Below are 25,609 nucleotides of genomic sequence, written 5' to 3'. Positions count from 1 at the left end.
CCATAATCATAATTGTGTTGTAATTGAACATGGATAATTGAAGATGTAATTGTAATCAAAAAATGTAATTAAGCCCAACCCTGGCCAGAACATACCATTCTCTCTACGTCTGTGTGTCTGCTTTGGAGGTAGGGTCTCATATTGCTGGCCTCTCCTCCGTTCAATGATGTTGTGAAACAAACCCGACAGTGTCTGTGGCCCCCCGATGACACAAGCACATAAGTATGCACATTGCATGGTCGCTCACTTATGCTGCATCTGATATACGTATACAAAGTGTTGTGGCGGTTTCGAATCGCCACAGCATAAAGTGTCTGTAACAGACGTGCACACATGCACACAGTTACAGGAAGTCCATAGAACACAGATTTCAAAAAGCTTATGAATTATTGTGGCAAGTGGCAAGATCTTTTAGCATTACTTTACACATTTTAAGTGAAGACTCAGAAGAGATACGTGCTCATTACATCACAGCCATCGAGGAGTCCCCTGACAAACACACTTTTAAAGCTGACACACAAACCTTCCCATGTGAGGTGTTCTGTATTACACTGCAGTCTGAAGAAAAGAAAAAAAAACAAAAACAGATCGCGCCACAACCAGCAATACTAAAGAAAAGCCAGCATTATTTATGAAAAGCAATGCATCTACTTCTACATCCACCTGCCACTTTATTACATACATATTTACTTGCTTGTAATCTCAAATTGTAATTAATCCATTGAAACGGCAGGATACAATGCATTTAAGCATGTTTACAAGGTGTTTTTGGCCTTCTGCTGATACAAGCGTTTAATCTGAACACTAAACCTCTTTAATTTACCATGGCATCAACTATGTGATTTGGATAACATTTACTCAACATTTCTTAACTTGTAAGGATTCTTTCAAACAAGATGTTATTATTTATTATTTTATTGCATGGACTTGATTGAAGTAAAAGGAACTCTGTGATTGGTTCAAACCTCATCACCTCCACAACCTGCAGGCAGGTAAGCTCCAGCTTTTTAAAGTTACTTACACTCTTTACTATTGCTAAACTTTGTTCAAGACAACTTACACTTCAAGTTTGTGATATTAAATGTATTCAATATTTTATTGTCGTCATGAATAAGTCACTGTTAAAATTGGTTTCCAGCGACTTATTAAATGTATGTAATGAACTAAGACAAGACTGACGGTGACAGGTGGAACAATCCCAGGAATAACAAGGTGTGCCAATCACGTGTATCCAAGTAAAGTCCACAAGTAAAAGCTGAAAAACACTTTTCAGAGCAGCTAGACCAATAACTGGATGTCAGGAACAGAATACAGCATATGCCACAAGCTCTCTACGAGGATGTAAAGACAGCATCATTAGTTTTTGTTCAGCTACTCTCCCCAAACAGCTCCACTTCTAACTTTTAAAAACATTTTCCATGCTTTGAATGATTATTTTCTGTTTCCTTTTTATTTCTATGAAGGAAATACCAATAAAAAAAAATATATATATATATATGACTAATAATTAAAACATTCACATAAAAAAATCTAGTAAAAGTTCTACTATCCAAATAGTGATGAAGACAACATTATTTACGGTAGTTAAATATGTCACTTTGGCATTTTAAGGCTATAAGAGCCATAATGTAGTATATTTGTGTATAAGGTGGGGTCACATGACATAGGTGGTAAAGGGCAGCTATTTCAAACAGGCGTGTTTCCGTTTTTTTTTTTTGACCGCTTTGCCATGCTTTAATTCCATGCTGTTACATATGCTATACTGTGTACACGAATCCATCCAATGTAAGTGAAAGACTAAGTGTGACCATATTGGATCATGGCTTATCCATAATACACTCTTAAAACCAGCCGCAAAGACTAATTTATTTAGCTGACACTAATCAGGAAAGAAATGACTGCATTTGAGTAAAAGCTTAAATTCTCTTTATATGGAGCTGCAATAAAAACAGACCAATATAGATGAAATGTACTAAATCTGAACAATGGCTAGGCAATCACTAGATTAGATTATATAGATTTTATTAAAGGCTCTGTGAGGTAGTTTAAATAAATTACATATATCTAATACATTTTTAATATCTCTATTACCCAGTGACAAAATAATTAATTTCCTTAACAAGCTTAACTAAAACGTTTTATTTCTTCTTTTTTAACTAATATAGCTGTTGTGTGATGACATGAAACCAAATGTATAAATATTTTACACATTATTTACTGACACTGTCACCTTATTTAACCTAATATTAAAATATAAAATTTAAGTCTCAAAAATGAATTGTGCGTAAACTGTCAGCAGTGCATGAATTCAACAAATAGACCAAAAATAATCTAGATTATTAATGTGTGTACAATGTGTCATTTTCTGTGCTGGATATAGAGAAGGATTTGAGGAGCAGAAGGTGGAAGTAGTATGATGGGATGGATGGAATAAGGGGTCAGAAAAAGGAAAGAAGTATGTTAGGGGGAATTAGCATGCTTTCATGCATCCTACGCCTCAGTGGAGCACCATAGGGCCTGTTGATGCCTCTAAGTGCTATGCAGTATTAAGCAGACAATCTCTAAGGGGACCCAGTGGCTTAATGCCTGACTGACCGCTAACTGTGTACTGTTAAGTATGAAGTCCTAAATAACCTATGTGGGAAACAGAAAAGTGGGAAAACAGTGGTGAGTCAGTGGAATCACAGACTGAGGGAGGAGCGAAGCAATAAAATTCTTGCCATGATGTGAGCGAGAGGAAATAAAAAACACAAAGAAAGACAGGAAGTAGAGGTCAAAGAGTTAAAGGTCTCCGTCCATCTGCTTTGTTCTTTTTCATGAAGTATGCAGACAAAGTGGGTGTCAAGTATGACGCACATATTAATGAAGACACCTTTTTTTTATCACAAGCAGCAGTGTCATCTGTCCTGCAGGGCATTCAAAGCTATTATAACCTATTACATCAGCCAGCCAGCAATATGTCACCGTGACTGACCTGAACACCTGGGATCTGCCCGATGCTCTTATTTCACCGTCTGTGATGCTCACAGCTAACTTCAAGTTTCCTCACTTCTGTATCCACCTCCTCAATCAATGCTGGCCCTTCCTATCTTTTCGCCTTCTGATCATTCTTCATTCTTTCACTCGTCCCCTCTTTTCAGTCAAACACCAATCACTCTTCCTACTGGTAGACCTTTTCTGCACCTCATTCATTCTGTCCCCATCCTTCATTACACCCTTAATGTATGAAGGTGTCCAACTCCACAACGAGAGAACGATACGTCTCCAACCATCCGGATCATTGACAACAAACAGTCCTTGGTGGTAAAAGAAAAAAATAAAAATACCAGGAGGTTCATAAAGTTGCACTGAAGCAATCTAAGATACCACAAAGAAATCTAACAGATTACATCCAATGCGATTCTTCCACAATAGTATTGTGGAATTGATTGTATCAAATGCTTCCATTTACAAAACAAAACTCCTTAACAGAAACACACAAAAAAGTTTTATTGTATGGGTGCACCAATTCCGATTTTTTGAGTTTGAATGTTCCAATCTTATTTTGTTGTAAAACATTGAACATTATCCATAAAACAATACATTTTTTTAACTGCACATGAGGTAGTCATGTCAAACATAAATGAAAAGTTTAGAACATTGCTGTCCAAAATACTAAATTATATCAGTTCCTTTAGTCTTTCATTTTTCACATTTTAAAAACAAATAGAACTTGTCCAACATGGTTCTACTGCAGTGCGAAGCTCTTTGCCAAAAAGAAAGTGCACAGTAGTATTTTGATTTTACAAATAAGGAAAATCACAGGGTTTGAGGTAAATGATAAAATAATAATGTACAAAACAAACTAAAAAAAAAAACATCTTAAACCACCAATAAAGTGTCCTGAATTTTAAGTTTCCTCGTAGTGCAAAAAAAAAAAAAAAAAAAATTTCAAATGCAGCAGCTTTGTGGATATTTAAATGTAAAGATATTAATCTAAAAAAAAACTTCCAACAGCTTACAGGATAAAGGTTCCTATCATCATGTCAAAGAGTAGAATGAACATGGCACAGGTTACTTGTTCTCACACTTATTGCAGTCACTTGTACATTCGTGGAACACACCGACATTTTGTTGATACCACATAATGGCTCAGAATTCACCGTTGCAGGGGTTTGCCCGTGACTAATAACTGGCCCAAACTTCTTACACCAACCACACTATTGTACGGGGCACGCCAAAGAAGATAAAATGTCTACTCCAAAGACTCTGGACACACTCTTGCTTCTGGTACTCACTTGGCAGGCCTGCTAACCTTTAATTGACTAATCTATCTGTCTATAAAGCAAAGAACCTCTGTCTGTGTCTGGTCCTCAAACATCTCTGCGAATCAGGCTCAGATTGGCCTGAGACTTTCAACATGGCTGCTGCTTGATTCAAAGGTGTGCAATGTCAGATTTGTTTGAACTGCAATGATACCATTCATTAATTATTTCATAAAATTGTCTTAAATGCAGCTTTGCAGAATAGCTCAATGTTGACAGGTAGCCATGGTAACAGGGTAAATTGACCAGCAGGTGTCCTCAGTGAGCAACGTTTGTAACTAAGGTGAGTAGTAATAATAATAAATAAATAAAAATAGGCTTTCACAATATATATGTAGCCTATATAACAGTGCTAAATATTATGCTCTGTACAGTTCATTTAGTCAACTAGCTACACACGCACGCACGCACACCTCTCAGCAAGCTGCAGATGTATGCTAGCCTATATTACAGTGCTAAATACTAAACCTCCCAATTTTCTATAGCAATACATACTTCCTACAGGCACTGTACTAGTTAGAATAAATTACATTAAAATTATACTACTCTTGTCATCTTTCCTTGAAGCTGTTCAATTAAAAGATATGGAAGAAAGTAGAAAAAAACCTTACAAGAACGACTTGCCAATGATTTCTTTTTGCTTTGATATAAACCTCTGCAAAGCCTAAAGTGTGCACAAAAACTAGAGGTGCCAAAAAAAAAAAAAGCTGCAGGTGCTGATGAGTCAAGAACTATTCTTATTTTTCGATTTATAATTCTTGGGTCATGCCATACGTTGTGTGAGTGTTTTTCAAAAAGCCCTTTGGGAATTCAAAGCCTGCAACACATATTCTCAGACTGTATTCCACACAAATATTCCCAGACTTTGTCCACAGTTTCCTAATTTACCTTTGTGGCAATATCTTTTAATATTAATTGAAGGCATGTTGTGACTATATTCTATCATGTTATATTGTCACAAATGTTGCTATCCTGTGAACAGCAGCTAATAATAACAGAATGTCTCTCCCTAACAGATCAGGAGTGTCCAGGAGACTCACCCAGTGTGTGCACTGTCTGTGATTGGACCTGCATGGTATGAACAACAGCCGAAGAGCTTTAAGGAAGACGTGTACACTGCATGTTATTTGAAACTTACTACCTTGTTTGTTAGCAGCTGTGTCACCGGCAGACACAGATATGGCCTGAGGCACTGCTGCATTGCAGTGATTACCATATCCCAACATGATTTCTATCTTCGGCTGTTTGGTTTCACAAGCCCTGCCTGTATCATTTCTGTCTTGCAGCCAGTACTGATTTCCTACTTTATTGTTATTGATTTGATTGTTTTCTTTATTTTTGACAAGCCATAAAAAAATCATTAATTTCCCAAATGGTAACAGTACATTTTATTTGATCTTAATCACTTAAATAATAGTTTATTATAAACAGTTCCTGCATGTAGGATAACAAAATATATAGATGTTGTATTCCGATACATAATAATTACCATATAATTTGTCTTGTCTGAATGTATCCGTCATGCGGTGTTGCACTAGACCAAACCAAACATCCCCTCTGAAAAAGTTGGACATATCACATCTCCCGAATATTAATGCTTCCATAATACTTTAAACACTTTACAGATGTCCAACTGCGCAAGAATTGTACTGGACATCTTCAATAATATTCTGTTAAAACCGATAGCTGTATGGATTCAATAGAAACACTATTGTTGCTGTTCCTGAGACGTGTATTTCTGTTTTTTGCTTGTACATTTCACAATAGTTTTTTTTTTTTTTTTTAAATTAATTAATTGGAAACCATTATGAAGAAAAAAACAAAACATTTGCGTAAGAGTTTTGTAATATCTAACTCAAAATAAGACTGAATAAGTCTTCTTTATTTGAATGAGTAGTCATGCTTAAACCTTAAGAGTTTAATTGCTGCTAGAAAACATTAACATGTACAAGTCTTGGGGTGCTTTCACATACTGTATATATACCGATGGACTTGGTCTGATCTGCTTTTACACATGCTCTTTGCCGAAGCGCACAAAACTTTCTAAACATCTTCAAGCTTGTAAACCGGTCGGTCTCCTATTGGACAGAATACTTCTGCCTTCTTCTTTTTCACTTGAGTGAAATACTGTCAACTCAGTCATTCAGGAGAAGATGACAAAAACAACACTTTGGTCAGAAAAAACGAGGTGCAACAAAGAACAGTTAAGTGTGCACCCATGGCTGACCATGTTAACAGTTTAGGGAAGAAATAGAAGTGAAACAAATTATTAATGTGCGAGTAATACGGTGGGAGTGAGGAAATGTTTGTGACGTGTATGTTTATGTGTTGCTTGCAGGACACAGGAAAGCTGGGTGTGTGTGCGCTTCATGTGTGCGCGTGCCTGTTGATGTGACAACAGTTTGTGTGATTGCTGTGTGCCGCTGCCCAGTCACTGACCAAGTTGCTCCGTCACAATTGTTTGGTCCCTCTTTATATATTTGGTCCTGGTTCGATTTCTCACCTTGTAAAAACCGCACCAGATTTCGCTTGAGGGGAACCGAGACCCACACTTTAGAGAGGACCAAACTTTGCTTGTTTGATCCACACCAGGCTTCCAGTGAGCTTTCACACCACCGCAAAGGGACCAGATTATCAGAGGAAATGAAGTATACTGCGGACCACAGAGGTATATGTAAAAGCACCCTACAATGGTTAACTACGTCTATCCAACTACACTGCAGCTATAGTAAATTAGCTGTATAGGTAGTATAGTATAGATGAAATTGCAATTACTGTAGCTATATCTATTCTGCCATTACAAAACCAAAGCTCAATAAAGAAAATAAACCTGGGATTCAAGTCAAATGTTACTGTTTAAAATCCTTCTTGGGATTAGTTTTTAGATTTATTCTGACAATCACTTCAATACCAAACAGAGAAATAATTGGGTTTGTCTTGGTTTGTTTTGACTTTTGCTCAAATTCTAATTTCATTTAGAGGTCCCATTAGACTCCTGTGACAGAGTTCAACTTCCTTCAATCACTACAAAACTACCTCCATTCACTCCATGACGAATGACTCATCCACTTTCTCTCATTTTCTCTTACTGTTAGTCTCTGGTCACCTGCTGCCATCACCCTGATTTGCCAGTCTCAGTTTCACCCTGCAGTTAATCTGCTGGGTGGAGCGATGAGAGCTTGGAGAACCAACGGGATGAAGATGAAGGAGATGAAGGGAAAAGGAGAATGTGAACAGGGAGAAGGGCATGGGGAGTGAGAGATGGCCATGCATTATTGAAAACACAGAGTAGAGTTTTTAGGGAATAAATGTGAAAGCGTGTTTAGGGACAACCTTTTCCCTGCTGCCTCCCCCGCCTTTTTCCTTCAATCTTCTCCCTCGTTCCAACTCTCCTTCCCCCATGAGAATGACCGTATCTCTTATTCAGAGGGGAGGTTAAAAATTCAAAGCTAGGAGGAGGAGGAGGAGGAGGAGGAGGAGGAGGAGGGTAGAAGGAAAGAGAGTACCTGAAAATGGTCAAAACGACGGAATGTCTTTGGGGAGTTTTCTCAAGTGCTAATGTAGAGCGCTCCTTGCTTTGATTAGGCATGCGTGTGCATGTGTGTGGCAAAGGCCGAGTGGGTGGGTTGGAGTGATGGAACAGGGGGAAGGTAGATGAAAACCAAGAAGAAAGAAAAAAAAAAAAAAGCAGGAGAGGGTGTAAGCGTACACTTTAATGATGCTTGCTGTGGAGTAGCACATTTCGTGATAAAAAATGTAGGTGCCCATCGGGCGTAGCAGAGCCCATGTCCTATAAAACATGACACATGCAGTTACTGGGTATTGGAGTAAAATCTTGAGCGCACACACACAAAGGCAGCAATTAACACAAAAAACTACTGTGATCAAAGTAAAAGTTGTGGCTCCTGTCTTATCTCACTTTTAAACATATAAACTTTGGATACACGCACGCAGCAGATTCAGATCAGAAAGTGGAAGGTAGGCTAGCCCTCGTAAATACCATTAGTGTCTGATTTAAATGCCACTAGGTTATTCATATCTAACATCTTTCACAGCAAGAAACCAAAAACCAAAGAGCCAAGCAAAGTATGTACAATTTATGTAAGTAAAGTTGATTGTTTTAACTGATGCTCATTTGATAACCTAAAATAAATGTTGGAACCATTAGCATATTAATCTAATAGACTCAAGGAACCCTAATAACTTCCAAGATGAGCAACATCAAATTAAAATTTAGGTTAGGCATTTTGAGCAAGACTAAAAAAAAATGGACCTTAGCAAAGTTTGTGTATCAAAACTGGAAACAGACCATTTTAGAGAGAAAATCAGGACAATTGTTTGGTATATTTTAATCTTGTTATATTGCATATTTTGTGAAATTATATTCTGTGGGATAAAACAGATGTTGCAATCTTTCAAAGATGTACAGTTTACACTATACAAAAAGGTAGTTAATGGAAAGTCAAACTTTTTTTTATCTGTGGTTTTGACTTTTTATTGTTTTTCTTAAGACATTTTGCGGATTTGGATTTTTTTCTGGATTGGGACCACTTCCACTTTAAGAATCACTGTGTCTTTAACACATTCACAAGACACATACGTAGCACATCATTATCATTATTAGAACATTCGGAAATTACATTTGGAAATGTCAACAGATGAGCACATCTGCACACACGGGGCAACAAGCACACATTAAACGGCGCGCTGATCTACACATCCGTCCAGACTCGACCGAAGCCTGTGGGTACCACCAGGTCCGGTCCCATTAGCCAAATGGTTCACACTTTCAGTGACAAACATGCTTGTGTGCATGGCACAGATTACTAAGGGCAGTAGTTCCTCAGTGGAAAACCTCACACTTTCAAATGCCTTTATGTTTTCTGCAATTTGGCTTAGCTTCACAGACTCCATCTTTTTTCTGTATATTTTCCTTCTCTATTGTCTAATTTCATTCTATCCCCATCATCAGACTGAGATAAGATGAAAAAATGGAGAAAGGGAACTGGAAGACACGTAAATGGGAGTTGGGGGGGTAATGCTCCCATCTTGATTAATCCATCTTTGAAGTTGGTGGCATTTAACACTTCATTTTTCTGTGTGTGCTATTGCTATCAGTGACATCAAAGTGGGCCAAGTCTCCTGTGTGCATGGATGTCACTGCCTGAAGGGATAAGTATCTGATTGGGGCTGGGTGCTTAAATATACGACAAGGAGGAGCTGCTGACAACCCAAATCTTTGCATTAAATTGTCTTTTCTCTCTAATCGCAACATTTTAAAACCATTTACATACTTCCTCTTCATCTTCCAAATACCAAAGTTAAGCATCTCTTCAAGCAGTTAAACGCACAGTAAAATATACTAAAACACATGCCTACAAGTCAATGGAGGTGACAGTATTCTGTTGTGTGACCTGTGGTAATGTTACCCACGAAGAGTAGGTGGACGGATTATAGGCATGCAGCAGAGATATAATCTTTTTATATTATTTTTTTCATAACGTGTTATGTTTTCTTGGCTGCGGTGGAATAAGACAGTCTAAAACACTGAGTGCACTTGGCATCTGTATTAAGTTTAAAAGCCTATCAGCTAATCCCAAAACGGACATACTTCACACAGTCAACCACTGTGCGGCTGTCAAACACTGGGAACATTAAATGGGCATGTTAGTTGGATGAGACAGTAGGACATTGGCAGAAAAGGCTAACTGGCCAACTGGCTTGCTGGTGAGGAGTAGAGTGAAGCGTAGAAGGCCTACTCCATCTAAAAAAACAGGATAATCTCCAGCATAGAGAAAAAGCAGCAAGGCGATTAAGCACACACACTGGTAATGCTCCGCCATCAGTACACTGAGCTTATTTGCATGTAATACAGGAGAAAGAGGGAGACAGAGGTAAAGTGAGGAATGGAAAGGGGACAAAAGCATGAATGTGAGAGAGTGTGCACCAATATGTGTATTTACATGCCTGTGGTTCTGTTTGTGCATATATAAGCCAACTAGCAGTTGGCAGGGGGAAGCAGCATGCGCAGATGTGTTTGAACGCGATAAGGCCTGATGAATAAGCAGTGTTCTGCGGCTGTTTTGTCACCATAAAGAGACAGTGAATGAGGGAATGCTCACCATTTCCTCGTTGAGAATTCAAAAGCTAAGAGCGCACACAAAGCCAACCTAAAGCACCGCCTCAGTAGAAGGATTTGAAAGGCACAGTTTAGATTTGAACCTAAACAGTGGTAGACATAAACACTCAATATACAATCTAAAAAACATTAAAACTTGCAACATAATTTATCCAAAATGTAGGCGTTCTGTCAATCTGAATTTCTAAGATGTGTTAAAGTGTCAAAGCTGCACGAGGGGAATCAAGTATGTGGAGATCTACATCGGATCAAGTACCAGTATCTCTATCCCATCAGGAACTTCAAAAGCCAATTGGCACAATAAATAATACTGGTGGTATTGATATTGGTACTGACGGACCAATTATTGTACTTGGCCCAGAGTGAAACACTAAAGTTATGCAGGAAATAAAATATGGTTAATAAGGCTTTAGGTTAGGAGACCAATTCCAGATCTTTTTCATTGCCATGAATTGTGTGTGTTTGTGTGTGGGAGAATGGAAGTACTAGTAATAAACAACTCAATGTGCAGAATAGGACAGGGAGTGTGTGCGGTGATGTGTAAAAAGAGTCCTTTGATGTGGGCTAAGCAGGAACAGGATGACTCACTTAGCGTTTTAACACATTTCCAAAGGACAAAAGCACCATGGGCAAACCTAAGTCACGTCCGATACATTTTATGCAACACCTTGGGGTCTATCCAAACACAAATGCACTGCTGAGCTAAACATGTCTTGAAATGGAACTGAGGGAGCTGACTGAATGATTTCACAGGCAGCAGAGAGCATCATTTCAGAAAGGAAATTATTCCACGTGTGCAGCCAAAGGTGAGTGTATAGGGAAGGAAAATTTCCATTAACACCAAACTTGGAGGTAGGGCCCAAAGGTTGAGGTTGGAGGATAGTAAAGCCAGAGCAGCATCGACACACTAACAAAGACCTCAGTTTATGACTACTGTTGCTAAGAATGTGGAGCGAAAAATCAGCAAAAATCGAATAAAGAGAAGGGACAACTGGATGGGAAATACAATTTTTAGAAAACGAGAAAAAATAGTGCTCCATCTCCGTGTGTGTAGAAGCAACATTACTGACCCTGAATTAACCTAAATTGCTTTCTATAGTCCTCGTCTGAATTGAGCACATTTTAATAACACAGTCTGCTACTGCAGGCTACAGTAGTGCAAACATAAACAAAGGAAAGAAAAAGCACATTACACACCCACTTTTCAAAACCAATACCAATTTGGCACGGGAACACACAAACACTTTACAACTTAATACACTGTGGCCATTCTTCATTTAAACAGTTTTGCATACATATTTTAAGCAATCTCATGAGTACTTTCAAAAACTCGCATCACAATCTCTTCAAAAATTCCTTCTTTTTTTTACCTAATTCACTTCTTGTGCACACATAGAAACATCTTTACGTCATCATGTTCTTTTAACATATCAACAATGTTTGAGAGAGAGAAAAAAAAGATTATTTATAGTCAATAGACTTCATTTACTAAACCAGCATGTAAAATGTTCATCTCGCAGCCCATCATTTTTGACCAGCTGTGGTCATAAATCGCTAAAAGGAAGTTATAAAAGTGATATAGTTTTCAGCAACTGCACTTTTTACCTGATCAAAAACTAGACCAACAAAAACTAAATCAAAACAGAATAAATTAAAGAAAAAATGAACCAAAAAGAAGATGAGTTCCAATTAGTGACTGACTTTGACGAAGTGGCAAGTTGCTGATATGGGGTGAGAATTTATGATAAATAAATCAGTTAGAAAAAAACTCAAGACATATCAATACAAGTTGAATAAGAGAAAGACAAAATTTTCTACAGTGTTGACCAAAATCAAATGACCAAAGAAAAAAGAATTTTGAAAACCAAAAAGTGAATAAAAGAAAAAAAGAAGACAAAGTTAGGGGCTCTTATTAGTGCTCTAAACCAGTGGTTCCCAAACTGGGGGTGTGCCACCAACTGCCTTGCTGAGTGGAAGAATAGTTAAATGTTTCACCTTTCTCAATAAAAGTTACATTTTTAACCATTGTGTTCCAACTTTTTCAGTTCCAATATGATACCGATATTGCAGCCTTGCGTATTGGCCGATACCGATATTGATCCGATTTCAGCATATATCATAAATGCTTTTTTTTTTTTTTTTTTTTTTTTTAATAAAAAAATAATAATTACTTAATTTTTTGTAGTTTGGAATGTTGGAAAATGCTTGATTAAATGATGTTAGTCAAACAGAAAACAATAGTCAGCAACAATAGGTAAGAGAAAAACTGACCCATTTATTATTAACAAATTGACAATTTTAACCTTCAACATTATATCTACAGTATTTTACAACTGAATACATATAATAAAAATGAATTGGGGAAAAAATAAATAAATAATAATAATAATAATAATAATAATAATAATAATAATAATAATAATAATAATAATAATAATAATAATTAATTTTAAAAAAATCTGAAATTTTAATCCAATATTCGTTTTCAGGCTAATATCGGACCGATATCGATATTGCATCGGGGCACCCCTAATTTCGTTATAATAATAATAAATTTAATTCATAATGCACTTTTCATTCCAAGGAATCTCAAAGTGGCACAATTAAAAACACAATAAAACTACACAAGATTTAACACTTAAAAGCTTTCCTAAATAAATGTTGTTGCAATAGGGGGGCTTGAAAATGTTTCATTCTTAAAGGAACATGGGGCAGGATTTGCGAAAAAAGTTTTACATAAATTTTGTCTTTTAATGCTAATGGGAGATGAAGAATGAGCCCACACACATCTCCCTATTGCCTTGAACAGGCCGTGTCCTGCATTATGTTCTGCAATTTGTAGTTCAAATTTTCACATCACGCTTCGACACCCCCGTGCCTGCTTGGCTGATGGCTACAGTTACCCTTGCTGCCATCATGTCACTATTGAGTTGTATTCCTTGATCAAGGGGAGCCGACAGAAAAAGTTTGAGAACCCCTGTTCTAAACTAAAACTAAATTAAAGATTGTGGCTAAAATAAACACAGCTGTTACTAAGTTGTTCATACAATATTTGTCTAATCCTTTGGAGCATCTCCAAACAACTGCTGTAAACAGTCGTACTGAAATGCAGGAAAGTACCTGGTTTTTGATTATTAGCATGGTAATTTCTTTTCAACTTGAACGACCTTGTGACGGTGCATTAGAACAAAAATGAGCGGTATATATAGTTAACTCTGATCAGCAGTAGAAGTAACGATCTAATCATCCCTGCACCCTAGCTCTGTGTGCCTCTTGGCCTTTTAATGCTAATATATTACATTTCTCATCCCTTCAACTGATTAGTCCACAGCCTTAGTGAGACCCAAGGCAAGCATTTACAATTGTGTGCATACACATAGTGGGTACTTTGCAACTGACTGGTGGCTCATTAGGATAAAAAGTGAAAAGGGTCGACCTAAACGAAGTGTGTGTGCTTAAACATACCTACAGAGAAGAAAAATTATTTTGTCAGAACACGGCGAGATCAAAAGGCTTATTATAATTGGTCTGTATGTGTGTGTTCACCCACTCATAAATGTCGACATGCATTTATACACATCTGCAATAAATGTGTTTCTCGTTTTTGGAAGCAAAGGCAATATAGGAGGAGCCTTTTACATGTGTTGTGCTGTTATACATGATAAACGACATTCTTATTCTTGCCGAGGATGAGAAATGAGGACATGTGAAAGGTAGAACAGAGCACTGAAACACAGCGAGGCTAAGGCGCAGAAGAGGGATGAGTGTACAGGCTGGAGAATTGGGATATGAAGGGGATCCTTTCATTACCAGGATTAATAACTATATATGCAACTGGCCCTTTTCTCTCCCGAATCAAATTAATCACTGGCGTTCCACCCAGCTCAGCCTTTCCCTCAGGTCACTTTTCTTTTATTTCACCCACCTCCACCAACTGTCTCGCTCTTTCACTCAGTTTTCTGCTAATTGTGCTATCCGAGGTGCCGACTTCAAAAGCCACGTGGCAACAAATACCAAGTCATCGCAAATGCAGAAAAAAATGCAGTTTGTGGCATCTATGCCATATATAATGAACACTGTTGTCAAAAATGGACAGTTGCTAATGCATTTGCCTCTACTTTTGATAAAACATGACTTAAATGGTCTGTTTGAATATATGATTGAAGTTCTTTATTTTTCTTTCAAATAGAAAGCAAAAAGCAAAACAAACAACTAAAAAGAAAAAGAAAACCAAATCACTTCAAAGTGAAGAAAGCAAACAGGCTTAAGGGAGAATGTGAGGAGGGGAAGCTCACAGTAAACAATAATAACTGCTTTGCAGGTACACAACACATCCAAACCACCAGGCTATATAGACTGACATACAGTCACATCATATTTTGTTCACAATCCTTTATACAGCAGAAAACAACGGGGGGGAAAAACAACATTCTTACACCAAATCTAGAGTGATATAAAAGCACAAATACATGAATATTTCTCTACACTTCCACAACTCTACTTAGCAGACACTTTTGTCCAAAGTAACGTACGACAAAAGCAGTCAGTGCAACACATGCTTCAAGTTTGATTGGCCACAAGTGCTGTCCTTAAGAGTTTTTTTTTTTTTTTTTTTTTTTTTTTTACAATTCAACAACAACAACGTCATTCATCATTCAACAACACTCAACATTATCAGTGCTAAATATTCACTCAGAGCTGGGTCTTGGATGTTCCAGGGGCCGTCTACATTGGCCTGCCCCTACATGTCAAATGTCTGTTTTGTAAGCGCGTAAATTTTCCAAGCAAGCTGAGAGGGGGCACAGAGAGAGTGTGCGCGCGTAGAACAGCGTCAGCCCACGTATGCCCTTTATTTGTGCACGTGTAAAACACTTTTAATTTGGAGGAAGGAGGAGTCGAAGCCAATTTGAGGTCAAAAGCAAGGAGGAACATCCGAAAGTCTACCATGGCAATCAGTGTAAGTAAGTAAGTATTTATTTGTATAGCACCTTTCGTAGACAAAAAAGCCACAAAGTGCTTCACAACACAACTTAAATAAAAAAATACATTAAATACACAGTTTAGAATCAAAACAGTACACACATTATAAAAAGGGCCAGGACAACATGAAATCAGAACAGCCGAAAAATAGCTAGTTAAAAGCTTGAACAAATGAGTCTTAATTTGGCTTTTGAAGGTGTCAACAGAGTAGAGATGTAACGATTAATCGTAAGGCAGTTAAAAATCGATTCATAGGTGTCACGGTTCACATTGATGCTGTGCAAATTGAATCGCAATACTTTTTTTAACCAGCAAAGGGCGCTATCCAGAAGTGGAGGCGGCGGGCGGAATCTGCTATTACTTTTTCTCTGGCCGCCTTATACTCTTAAACATGTTCATAAATGATTCCTTACCCCTTTAGCACTGAAAGATTATCTGTAATATTACGTGAATATCTGTAAAAGTCACGTTCCCTTTCAGTCGATTCACTCGGTACAACACATATAGTATGGGATATCACGCCTTTAAGGCAGATGATCTGTGATGACGTAAATGAGGCTCCGCCTGCCTCATAAATACGCTGTCATCACAGTCATCCTTCAGTTCTTACACTCTTCACCTCGCTAAGAACACCTCTACCGAGCTAACAAGCTGCTGCTAGTTAGCTCTGTCTCTGCATTGGCTACTGCCTACATAGAATTAGTTTAACTGCCCCTGTTGGTGTTAGCAGCTGCTGCTGCTGCCCGCGGAGTGCTAATTCTATTAACAAGCTTCGGTGTATCAAAATGAGCACGTAGGCTAAAGCAAGGAAGAGGTCTTCTGTTCGCCCCTGTCCTCAGGCGTGCGGCTTCTCCTTACACGATAAGGACCAGCACGAAGCATGTCCCGTGTCTGCCTGGGAATAGTCCACGCCAGGAGAGCGTTGATACAGCCCGAGTCCTGTGCATTTTGTCGCCAGCTTCGGCATTCAACCTTGGAAAGGCGGGTCGCTTTCGTGGAGAAGGTTCTGGGAAAAGCTGCGGTCGCATGGCACGACCCTCTCCTATCCGAGTCTAGGGACCCGGCTTTGTCCGAGTCTGATGATGAGGAACCTGTGGTCAAAGTCCCGGCGACTAGCTGGGCTGACCACATGGAGTACGTGCACGGGTTGGCCGAGGTCAAGCCGGAGTTCTCCGAGGGCTCTAACCTGCCTCTGGTAGGACTAGAAGCCGACCGTGAGGACGATGACGTGCTGGACATCGGTCTGGATGTTCATGGTTTGTCGGAGGATGAGCTAGATGCGTTGTAGCCTGGGCAATGTGCCGCCGCTACTGCGCCGGTTAACCAGGACGACATCTTTCTACTCTCTGTGCCGCCGTGCAGCTGAGAGACTGAAAGTGGAGTGGCCCTCTCCTCCCCCGGTTCAAAAATCGTCACGGTTTGCGGGATTTTTTCTCCCTCCCGAGCCTAGGGCGGTTAAGAATAGCCTGCCCATGTTCCTGGATTTTATCTTGGAGTTGACATCAACATGGAACAAACCACTGTCTCCCCGCGTCAAGGTGCCCGGCTATGGACAGTTTTTGGATTTGGATGGAGCGGAAAAGGCTGGCTTAGTCAACCCTCCACCTATTGAGCCTTCTCTGGCTGCGTATCTGGTGCTTTCTCACAACCATGGCGTGGATAAAATCTACAGAGCGCAGGCAGGCACCGCTCATGCACTGAGCTCTGTCACCATGCTGCAGACCTATCAGGCTATGCAGCTGGCTGAGCTCAGTTCGCTGCTTCCCTCGACAGCTCTCTGGCTCCTCTCCTTAACGAGGTGAGGGTCGCCACGGATTATATCCTCCGGGTGTCCCGCTGTGCAGCGCTCTCCCTCGGCAGAGGAATGGCATCTACCGTGGTGTCACAGAGACACCTGTGGCTGACTCTATCAGATGTTCCAGAGAGAGACCGGGCCGTTTATTTGGACGAGCCGGTATCTCCCATGGGTTTGTTCGGGCAATCTCTTGACGCCATTCAGGCAAGTTTTGAGTTAGGGAAGATACAAGCTGAAGCCCTGCGCAGCATCATTCCCAGGCGTGACGCTAAACCCAAACAATCTGTAGGTGCACGCAGGCCTGCAGCGCCACCTCCGCCGCCCTACAAGAAGGCTACACCTCCGTCAGGTTTTGGACAACCGGGGAAGGTGCAGCCTCCTGCGCCGCAGGTTCCTCGTCATGCTCCATACCACTCGGCCTGGAGCAAAGGTCCGTTGCAGGGCTTCCAAAAGGGCCCAGCCCATAGGCAGAAGAAGTCACACACCTCCTAGCAGTGGGACTGAGTGCAGAGGGACTTCTGTTCCTATTTTGTTGCCGCCAAAAAGGCGCTGGCCAAGTTCTGTTCAGGGGCCCAATCCCAAAAGGCATTGTTCTCTCCTAACACAGCCTCCCAAGCACAAACCTCCCATGCACACAAATGCACATCTGTTACCTCTGTTTATAAACCCCAGCTTGGGTGTGTTGAATGTTTCTCAGGTAACTGTAAAGTTTTGCAATGTTCGTCACTTTCACCCCTTAAAAGGTTCACTCTGTGCCTACTGCAAATATGCCCATGTGGCACTCAAAAAAAAGTGCATTTTGTATAAAAAAAAACAAAGAAAAACAAAACAAGCTCCAACTCATTTAAACCTGGTCGGTCAGGTGAGGCTGCTACCCCCCAGCATGCTAGAGGGCAGCAGCACTCCACCCACAGTGCTACAGGTCAGTCCACTCGCTGCCCACCTTCCCACCGTTGCTATGGGCTACCGGTTACAGTTCCGGGTCAGACCTCCACGCTTCACTTCTGTAATAAACACAGTGGTAAAGAAAGAGGCTGCAGCGGTAATGAGGGAGGAAATACACACGCTTTTGAGCAAGAAAGCGGTGAGAGTGGTGCCCGCTTCGGAGATGAAAAGAGGTTGGTACAGCCGTTATTTCATTATTCCGAAGAAAGGGGGGGGGGGACTCCATCCTATATTAGACCTGCGAGTGTTGAACAGGTATCTGCGGACGTACAGGTTCAAGATGCTAACACTCAGACAGCTACTGAGCGCTATCAATCTGGGGGATTGGTTCACAACTATCGATCTCACGGACGCTTATTTTCATGTGGCTATGCAAATACAGAGCAATGAGTGTTTTTTTTTTTTTTTTTAAGTTCAATTGTTAATTCAATTTCAATTGTTTTCAGTTGCACTTTTAAAAAGAAAAAGAACTATTATGCAGTTTTGTATTGTTTACTATAGAACCAGAATTTAAATTAATAAGCTTCTTCATTTGTATTATTCCTTTATTTATTTCATTCAAAATTTATTTTTTAGTTAAATTGCATTGTTTTGAATAGTTTATCAAGGGATTCTTTTGACAATGAAAAATAAAAGGAAAATAGTACAGTATTTTCCCAAAAAAAATAAAGGAATATTTTTCAGTCATTTATGTACAGTCCTATTTTGTAAAATAAATCGTGAGAGAATCGTATCGTGAACCCAGTATAGTGAATCGAATCGTATCGGGAGTTGAGTGAATCGTTACATCCCTACAACAGAGACAATCAAACGCAGAGAGAGCGGAAGATCGTTCCAAAGCCTGGGAGCAACAGCCTGGAAGGATCGGTTTCCTCTGGTCTGGAAACGAGTGTGAGGAACCATCAGCAGATTGTGATCCACAGACCTCAGAGCCAGAGCAGGGGAGTAAGGCTGGATCAGATCACTGATGTAAGAAGGAGCCTGACCCTGCAAGGCTCTGAAGGCTAGAACCAGAATTAAAAAAAGTATCTTAAAAGACACTGGCAGCCAATGGAGTTCTTTTAGAATAGGTGATATGCGAGTCCTCTTATTAGTACGGGTCAGGATTCTTGCTACAGAGTTTCGCACTAGTTGCAGACGAGACAGCTCCTTCTTGTTCCGACATGTGAATAAACTGTTACAATAGTCTAAACGAGAAGACACAAAGGCATGGATGATAAGCTCCAAATCATTGAGACACCTCCTTCCTCAGTTTAGAGATGTTCCTTAGTTGACAGAAGCAGTTCCTCATCAGCTGCTTACAGTGCTGCACTAATGACGTCTGTCAAAGATAACGCCCGAGTTTCTCAGGCTTGGTTTAGCAGACTGGCCTAAGTCACAAAAAACTGTTTAATCCCTGGAATTGATTCATCAGGGGCAATAATCAGTGTTTCTGTTTTCTCTGCATTTAGCTGCAGAGAGTTTTCGGTTAGCCATTGCTCTACTGTTTAGTGGAAATAAAACAAAGAGTTTAGCTTCTGGATCTCAGACGGCTTAAAGGAGCAGTAGAGCTGGATAACGTCAGCAAAGAAGCGGGAAAAAACATCACTAAACTTTTGGACGATCTTTCCCAAGGGGGTCAAATACAACAGAAATAGGACAGGACTCAAAACGGAACCTTGAGGGACTCCACACAACAAATCCGCTGACACAGACCTTATTTGGTTTGCTGAAACACTAAAACTATGCCCAGATAAATATGTGGAGAACGACTGCAGAACTGACCCTGTGCCATCATTGAATGTCAGAGAGTAACATGTCCAATTCAGCATGCCTGTCCCACCTCTTCAACCAGCAGAGTGAGGTGTGTGATATACAACTGACCTCCTTCTGTGATGCGTAACTGTCACAACAAAGACTCAGGAGATCTTGCTAATTCACGTGTAATCGTGCAATATAACGAGTTGTAGTCAGTACAAAGAGAACCACAAAGTTATACAAACGATTCATTGTGTCCATCGAGAGCAACAGAAGGAAATCGACTGGGTCCTGCCCTGTGGATATCCCGCTTTTGTCATTCAACCATGGATAAGTGCAATAATTACATGTGAAATACGATCCACTGCAGTCCTGTCCAGAGGGTACCCTCGCCTAGTGCATGAAAAAACGCTGGAGATAGACAAGTAAACCCACGTGACGCTGAAAAGCAGGTCGGAAAAGGAATAGAAATACAAACCACCGTGAACACGGAGTATTTTATTTGGGAAATTAACCAAAAATGGAAGGTCTACGTATCTGTTGCGGAGGGCTCTGGCATGACGGAGTAGTTACGCAGCAGTGACAGACCACAAACGCACCCACATCCATCATTAATATGAGACTACTACACAATGTCCCACTTCACTTTGTGCTGCAATGTAGGATTTACCAGGCTCACAAAGTCACAAGTTAATGTCTTCATTATAATAAAATTAAAAAGGTTCGAACCAATGTATTTATTTTCTGTGAAAACACTGGGGAAATGCAGTGCATCAGTTCACTATTCTCCTTATCAGTGTGTTTACAGTCCTTAAGTGTGATTCATGTGTCATGAATCACACATGTACAACAGTTGGATAGAATGAAAAGGCAGACAGATGGCATGAGCTGAACTACATAAACTGTGCTCTAGTTGGAAAACAAATAGATTCACACATACTGTACAACCTGAAATGTCAAAACGTAATGAAAGTGTCTACTTATAAGAGCAAGAACTATCGTGGACGAGTTTAACTGCGTTCACGAGAGCTGTGTGAAGCCAGAGGATGTGTCTCCAACAATCAGCTCTACGCTCTTCGTGCAAGCAGAGAGTAGCTGACCTCTGACCTTGCCCTGAGCTGCCGCCCCCTGCATGACTGTTTTCACTGTGTGCGAATGTCTATGTATGTATATTAAAATGCTTGGCACAAAAGGAGGAAAAGGCATGTGGGAAGGAGTAAAGTTTAGCTCCCTGAAGTGAAAGGTCAGCAGAAGGTCAGGAGGAATGTATTAAACCCAAGCAGTGTAGAAAAGCAGAGCAGAGAAACTTAAAGGGGGGGTTGGGATGGATTTACATGATCACTGCTGATTGCTTTCCGTAAATGTGTTTGCATTGGGTGAAAGACACTGAACAGAGTCTGCTCACTTAGAGAGCACATGATTATGCTCACACATGTGCTATAAATTCCCCATGGGATTATGAATATATTCCTATTCCAACAATTAAACTGCAACAAATTTACAACCCACCAAGGAAATAACAGCAGCCCTCCCACTTCTCATCCACACACGCAGGCATACAGACAGGTGTGGTGCTGTGAAAAGGCCACGGTGTCTTTATACACAGGACTTGGAAAGGTTATTAGACAACATCCAAACCCGGCATCTTTCTCAGCCAATAAAAAGGGAGCTATAAGTGCATGGGCCAAAGGAAATGAGATCTGAGGTCAGTCTATGGAATGACAGGAGGACGGTGAGACTTGTCGTGCAGGTGAATGCAGATGGGACAGCTGCCAACATTGACATTTACCAGCGCTCAACAGCCAACATCAGTCGAGTGTGCATGCACACTCCAGTTTATGTATATGACCTCTCTGGGAGTGTGTGCATGCATGCTGTGATGGAACGTGAAGGTCAGGAGGAATTATATACACACCCACCACATACAGTCTGTGACTTCATGGTATCCTGGTTTCCATTTGAATATGGAGAAAATCGAGCAGAAGGCTCAGTGACACTAGGACAAGGTGATGGAAGTGGACAGCCGTGTGCACCCATGTGTCAGCGCTTTCTGCCAGGGCAGCAGGTGGCCAGTCAAAGGACATCAGTGACCTTCTCCTTATTCCGCTCTGTATTCCCACCTATTGTCTAGCCCCCTCTGTACCAAATACATCTGGCACAGGAGCGAGCAACCTTTCACTGCACAAAAAGTCATGAGTGCAATGTCGATGGAACACATTCCAGAACATAGTCGTGATTGTTTTATTCATGAACTGATCTGAAATGGTGCTTTGACAAGTTGGCTTTGAATAATGTAAATGTGTAGTGGTGTCTCCACAGAGGAGTGGGAAGTGAGAAAGGATGGGAGAAGAGTTAAATGGGCGGTAGAAGCATGATAAGTCTTACCTTTGGCGCCTGGTGGAAGCAGAGGATTGATGGGTTAATGTAGACAGAAAGAAACAAAAAAATATCATACTCTGAAACACAGCATTTTAACAGTGAACCTAAGAATAAAGTAGAAACTTACTGCGGGTCTGTGAGGAGAACGCTAGGGTGAGTTTGGCAAAGAGTTCGTTGTTTTCAAACTGATCCTCTTTGGCCATTGTCCAGAAACTGCTTTCTGAGAGGTCCTCAGGTCCAATCTGAAAAGAAACGACAAACAAGAGCATTTAGAGAAAGAAAAGTCGTAAACCTTCACCAAGTGACAAATATCTTCTTTGCCAGATATTGTTAGTTATCTAGATCAGTGTTTCTCAAATGGGGGTACGCGATGGCACTACAAAGAGAGAGAGAGAGAGAAAGAGAGAGTGGAACATGAAAATAAATAAATTGTCAGTGTTGGTCCAACACCAGACGTGAGATGACCGGAAATTATAAAAACTATAAAAATAAATCTATTCAGGAGCCACTAAAATGTAGTGGCTCCTGAATAGAATCTCAATATTGTAAATAAGTGGAAAGGATTCTTTAAAATATGTTTTATCACTCATTCATTCCATCATTATGCTCTTATTGCTCTATAGTGGTTTTTAAATAGTTTTCTAAGCAAAAATGTTATAGTCAGGCAAAGGAGGTACCGTACTTGGATTCAGAAATAAGAGAAAGGGGGACCACTGATCTAGATCATTGTACCATGATCACTCACACTTTGAAAGCTTGTAAGAAATGTCTATCCCTATTACTAAGGATACAATAGTTCCAAAAGTGTTTGTCTAGGCACCCCCATTTGTTTAGCAAGAATCACGATTAAATGCGCAATCTGGATGTGATCCGGATGAAACTCAGTGGGTTATTTGAGGAACTAACCCGAGATAACTGAGTCAAATTTCATAAAGATCGGTCAATTACAAACCAAGATGTGAATTTTTGCCAATGATGATTATTGAAACTGATCCAGAATCAGTATATTGATCCGGACACCCTCCAAAATTTAAAGGAATCTTCCATGGTAGAAGCCAGGGTCTATCTTTGGTTTAAATTAATTAACTACTTTTGACATAATCCTGCTAACAGACAAATAAATAAATGAACACTAGTGAAAAAAAGTCATGGGAATAAATGGATTTACCACCTATGTGTGCTGAAATTGGGTAAAAATTTAACAAATATGGTCATGCAAGTGTCTGGCAGTGCACACACAGTGGAACAGACAGAGAAGTGGGCAGAGTAATAGACAACAGGCATGAAGGAGGAGATAGAAACAAGAAAATAAATAAATAAATAAAAGGAAGGAAGAGAAAAGAAACTCGTCATCGCTAATTGTCGGACATTGTCTCGACTTCAAAGCGTCTCAAGCTTCAGAGCTTTATACACAAATAAATTAAAGGAGGTTTGCTTTTCCCCTCCCCTATGCTTTTATTCCACTTACCCTAACACAGCTGCTGTCTCACAAGTTACAATTAACTTTGCATGCTTTTCTTCACTTTCTAGCTGTTCTTATCGCAGGGGGGGCAACTTTAAATGGGAAATGGAGCGAGTGAGAAAGCTGGAGTAGTAAATTCACAGATACAAGGCCTTTCATTACGGACAAAGCCTCAGGGACGCGTGTAGGACACTAAAGACAGAGTAAAAAAAAGGAAATGTGATATGGGGATGAGCAGAGGGACCAAGAGAGAAAGTAAGAGAGCATGCAAAAAGGAGGGCAAGACCACGCCAAGAAAAAATAGTTAATTTAAATTACAAAAGAATACCGTCCTTTCTCAGCGCAATTTAATTATCTTTCAGTGGTGCAGTTAAAAGAAGAAGGCCTATTAAAAAGCAATTTCTGTGACATCCCTGTCAAACACTCCCGCCACCCCAACAGAGAGAGAGAACTAAACGCTGATGAAGACAGCAGAAGCCATTAAACAGTAGCTCAAGGCAAAAGAAACACGGAGGGTCGTTTTGATGTTAAAACCATCACAGATGAGAGGGAGGAGAACAACATGAAGCACACAGTCATGAGATGCATGTATGCCTGGGAAGTCCTTTTGAGTTGGAACTTCAATTTGAAAGCTCCATCCTGCAGTACTACAATACAGTTGGGCAGACAAAAGTCCTGCAAGATAGAAATTAACGCTGAGATTAAACACACGGATGGTTTCCTGCCCATTTCTATTTGCATGTGTCAAAATGTGGAATCAAGCTCCAACAGGCGTCTAAGCACACTTCTTAAAATTAGCCCACTTTAAGAAAAAAGAAAAAAAGAGTTATAAAGTTTGCCTCTGATTGAAGGGTCTATCATTTGATACCAGCAACAACTGGTGTTTTCTAGAAGTATTGCATTATATTAACCATTATCACAATATTTTTTTTTACCTTTTCCTCACTTTGTAGCTACTTCATACTTTTAAACAAGGTATATGTGTCGATATCCATTAATAAAGGACAGATGTAACACCATTATCTTTATTCAACAGTGATCATATTACAAAAGAAACAAATATACCAAAATAAAAACAACTAAAATATTAGCCTATTCAGCTAATTCAATCTAAACCAACATAAGATCTATTTTATTCAGTAAAAATAAAAACCAAATAAGCCCACCTACCTGCATGTTCTGATCAACTGAGTCGTTTGACACCCTCATCAGCCAATAGATTGCTACTTAATAACTAACTAACCACACGCCATGGATATGGCCACAACACACCAGTCACAGTCATTGTCTGAAATAACACAACAAGAGAGACAAAAGAAGTGACAGGCCAAGAAAAAATAAAAGCGAGACAGTGAACCCAGCATGGAAAGCAGGATGAAGTCAGCATCAGATAAAGGTGAGGAGAAGGAATCAGGAGAGAAGTTGGAAATGATAGAAGCTTCCAGTTTAATGATGTGATTCATATTCTTTGGTAGAGAAACACTTTGTCCTTTTCACTTATTCTTTGCCTTTCAATGCAGATTTAGACATTTTTTTCATTAATTAGATAATGAGGATCAGCATGGAGGACCCATCTGTTGATTCCACTGATGTGGTGGAACACTGGCTGACGGCCAACAAGCAGAAGCAATTGGACAACTTTGTCGATCACCGGAGCTGTTGTAGCCTCCGCTACCACCTCAATGCTAAACATGTTGCGGCTAGCACTAACAGCTAGCACGGACACCCGCACAATGCTGCAACATGCTCCAAACAGGCAATTCATACTCAAGATGACAGGGTTCAGAGCCAAAATGAAGTCCATTACTGAGAAATGAACCAAATCACTGGATAAATGGATTGTAGTGGGCTGTCGACCACTCTTTGTG

General features: G+C 40.0%; 1 protein-coding gene across 2 annotated transcripts in view; it reads right to left on the bottom strand.

The window, feature by feature from the left end:
- The window catches only part of diaph1 (diaphanous related formin 1), a 143,204-nt gene that overhangs the window by 66,858 nt on the left and 50,737 nt on the right, over window positions 1-25,609 (bottom strand). For both annotated transcript variants that reach the window (XM_028459881.1, XM_028459882.1), the window contains exons 17-18: window positions 22,407-22,521; window positions 22,286-22,294 (exon numbers count right to left, since the gene is read on the bottom strand). In XM_028459881.1, coding sequence (XP_028315682.1) covers window positions 22,286-22,294; window positions 22,407-22,521 — 124 coding nt within the window. The remainder of the gene's footprint in view (window positions 1-22,285; window positions 22,295-22,406; window positions 22,522-25,609) is intronic.

The sequence above is a fragment of the Gouania willdenowi genome, chromosome 10, assembly GCF_900634775.1.
Source record: "Gouania willdenowi chromosome 10, fGouWil2.1, whole genome shotgun sequence".
NCBI classification, from domain to species: domain Eukaryota; kingdom Metazoa; phylum Chordata; class Actinopteri; order Blenniiformes; family Gobiesocidae; genus Gouania; species Gouania willdenowi.
Note: the sequence above shows the minus strand (reverse complement) of the source record. Positions and strands in the feature narration are given on the sequence as shown.